The sequence below is a fragment of the Aplysia californica genome, unplaced genomic scaffold (assembly GCF_000002075.1).
Source record: "Aplysia californica isolate F4 #8 unplaced genomic scaffold, AplCal3.0 scaffold00202, whole genome shotgun sequence".
In the NCBI taxonomy this organism is placed as follows: Eukaryota; Metazoa; Mollusca; class Gastropoda; order Aplysiida; family Aplysiidae; genus Aplysia; species Aplysia californica.
The window spans coordinates 135,449-136,907 of NW_004797472.1; the positions used below are offsets into that span (position 1 = coordinate 135,449).

Genomic DNA, 1,459 nt, shown 5'->3' on the forward strand with positions numbered 1-1,459 from the left:
TTAATGCAATGGTTATACATGTGTGTGTGTGTGTGTGTGTGTGTGTGTGTGTGTGTGTGTGTCTGTGTGTGTGCGCACATGTATGTGTGTGTGTGCGTGTGTCTGTGTGTGCGCTTGTGTGCAGGTGTGTATGTGTGTCTGTGCGTTTGTGTGCAGGTGTGTACGTGAGTGGGAGACAGAGTGTGCCTATCTGCTCTGAACGACAAAAATATGAAGACAGGGATAGACTTTCATTCTAACAAAACAACACGAAAATCAAAACAAAAAAACAAAACAAAACAAAACTCACCGTCTCAGACGCGAAGAAGGAGTACACCTGTGAAAGAAAACGGAAGACAAAAAAACTTTGAAGTTAATCATAATCATGTTATGGTCACTTCGTATAAAGCATCCTCTCACTTAACCCTATCCGTACTTCGTGTTTTACTATCGTATCCATACGACGTGGGGAACTCTGTGCCACCACTTTCCAAAGAGGAAATTTACTCATTAATCCGATCCGTACGCTTTGCATAGCAGTCTGTCAAAATTATTTTATTTTTTTAGAAATACTGAAAGTTTCAAAGAGATCTTCGTGCTAGAAGTATTCTAAAATGTGAAGAATACAACCCAAGGGGCACAAAATGACCCCAGGGCGTACGGATAGGGTTAATCATAATAATAAATTACATTCGCATAGCACACATCCCCCACACAACATCAAACTCTATGCCCTTACAGTCTGTTGCCTTTCCACTAATTAACAAAATAACTTTTCGCCCTTCTGTAAGCGGGCACACGTTTAGTACATACATTTACTTTTGTCCTGTCCTCTGATTTACCTCTATTTGTTTTGCAAAGTATAAAATATCATTTATCAAATGAGATTAAATTGAAGGGTGACCTTATTTAGGCCACATATGGCCTAAATAAGCTAACCCCCCTCCCTTACCTTATTTAGGCCACATATGGCCTAAATAAGCTAAACCCCCCTCCCTTACCTTATTTAGGCCATATGTGGCCTAAATAAGCACTCCCTAAATTGAAATGGGACTTTGAAAAATTGGAATATTTTTAGATCAAAACATGTTATAGAATCAATCACATGTTGTATGACAACGACAGTGATGACGGTGCTCCTGAAGAAGCCTTCACTATTATAGTCTATGATGATGGGACTGATCAGCCCAGAGTTTTCCCACGTCTATTATGACGAGCTGTATCATCTCCTTGACTATAAGCCTCTTCATATGCTAAAAATATTCCAGTTATAGAACGGCGAACCTTGAAAACTCCCCTGAAACAACCCACTTTCAAGAGTGTGAGCGCCCGTAGAGGATTCAAACAAGGGCCATCCACACCATAGTCCAGCACAAAATAATTGGCCTAATGCTGCATTCTCCCCATCCCTTCCACCCTTCCCCCTTCCACCCTTCCCCCTTTCCACCTCACCCACCCTCTCACCCCATCCCCCCTCCCA

General features: G+C 41.7%; 1 protein-coding gene across 1 annotated transcript in view; it reads right to left on the reverse strand.

The window, feature by feature from the left end:
* LOC101856345 (syndetin) overlaps positions 1–1,459 on the reverse strand; it is a gene marked incomplete in the record, with an annotated part of 27,087 nt that overhangs the window by 8,467 nt on the left and 17,161 nt on the right. Inside the window, 1 exon segment of the mRNA XM_013082976.2 lies at positions 290–316. Coding sequence (XP_012938430.1) covers positions 290–316 — 27 coding nt within the window.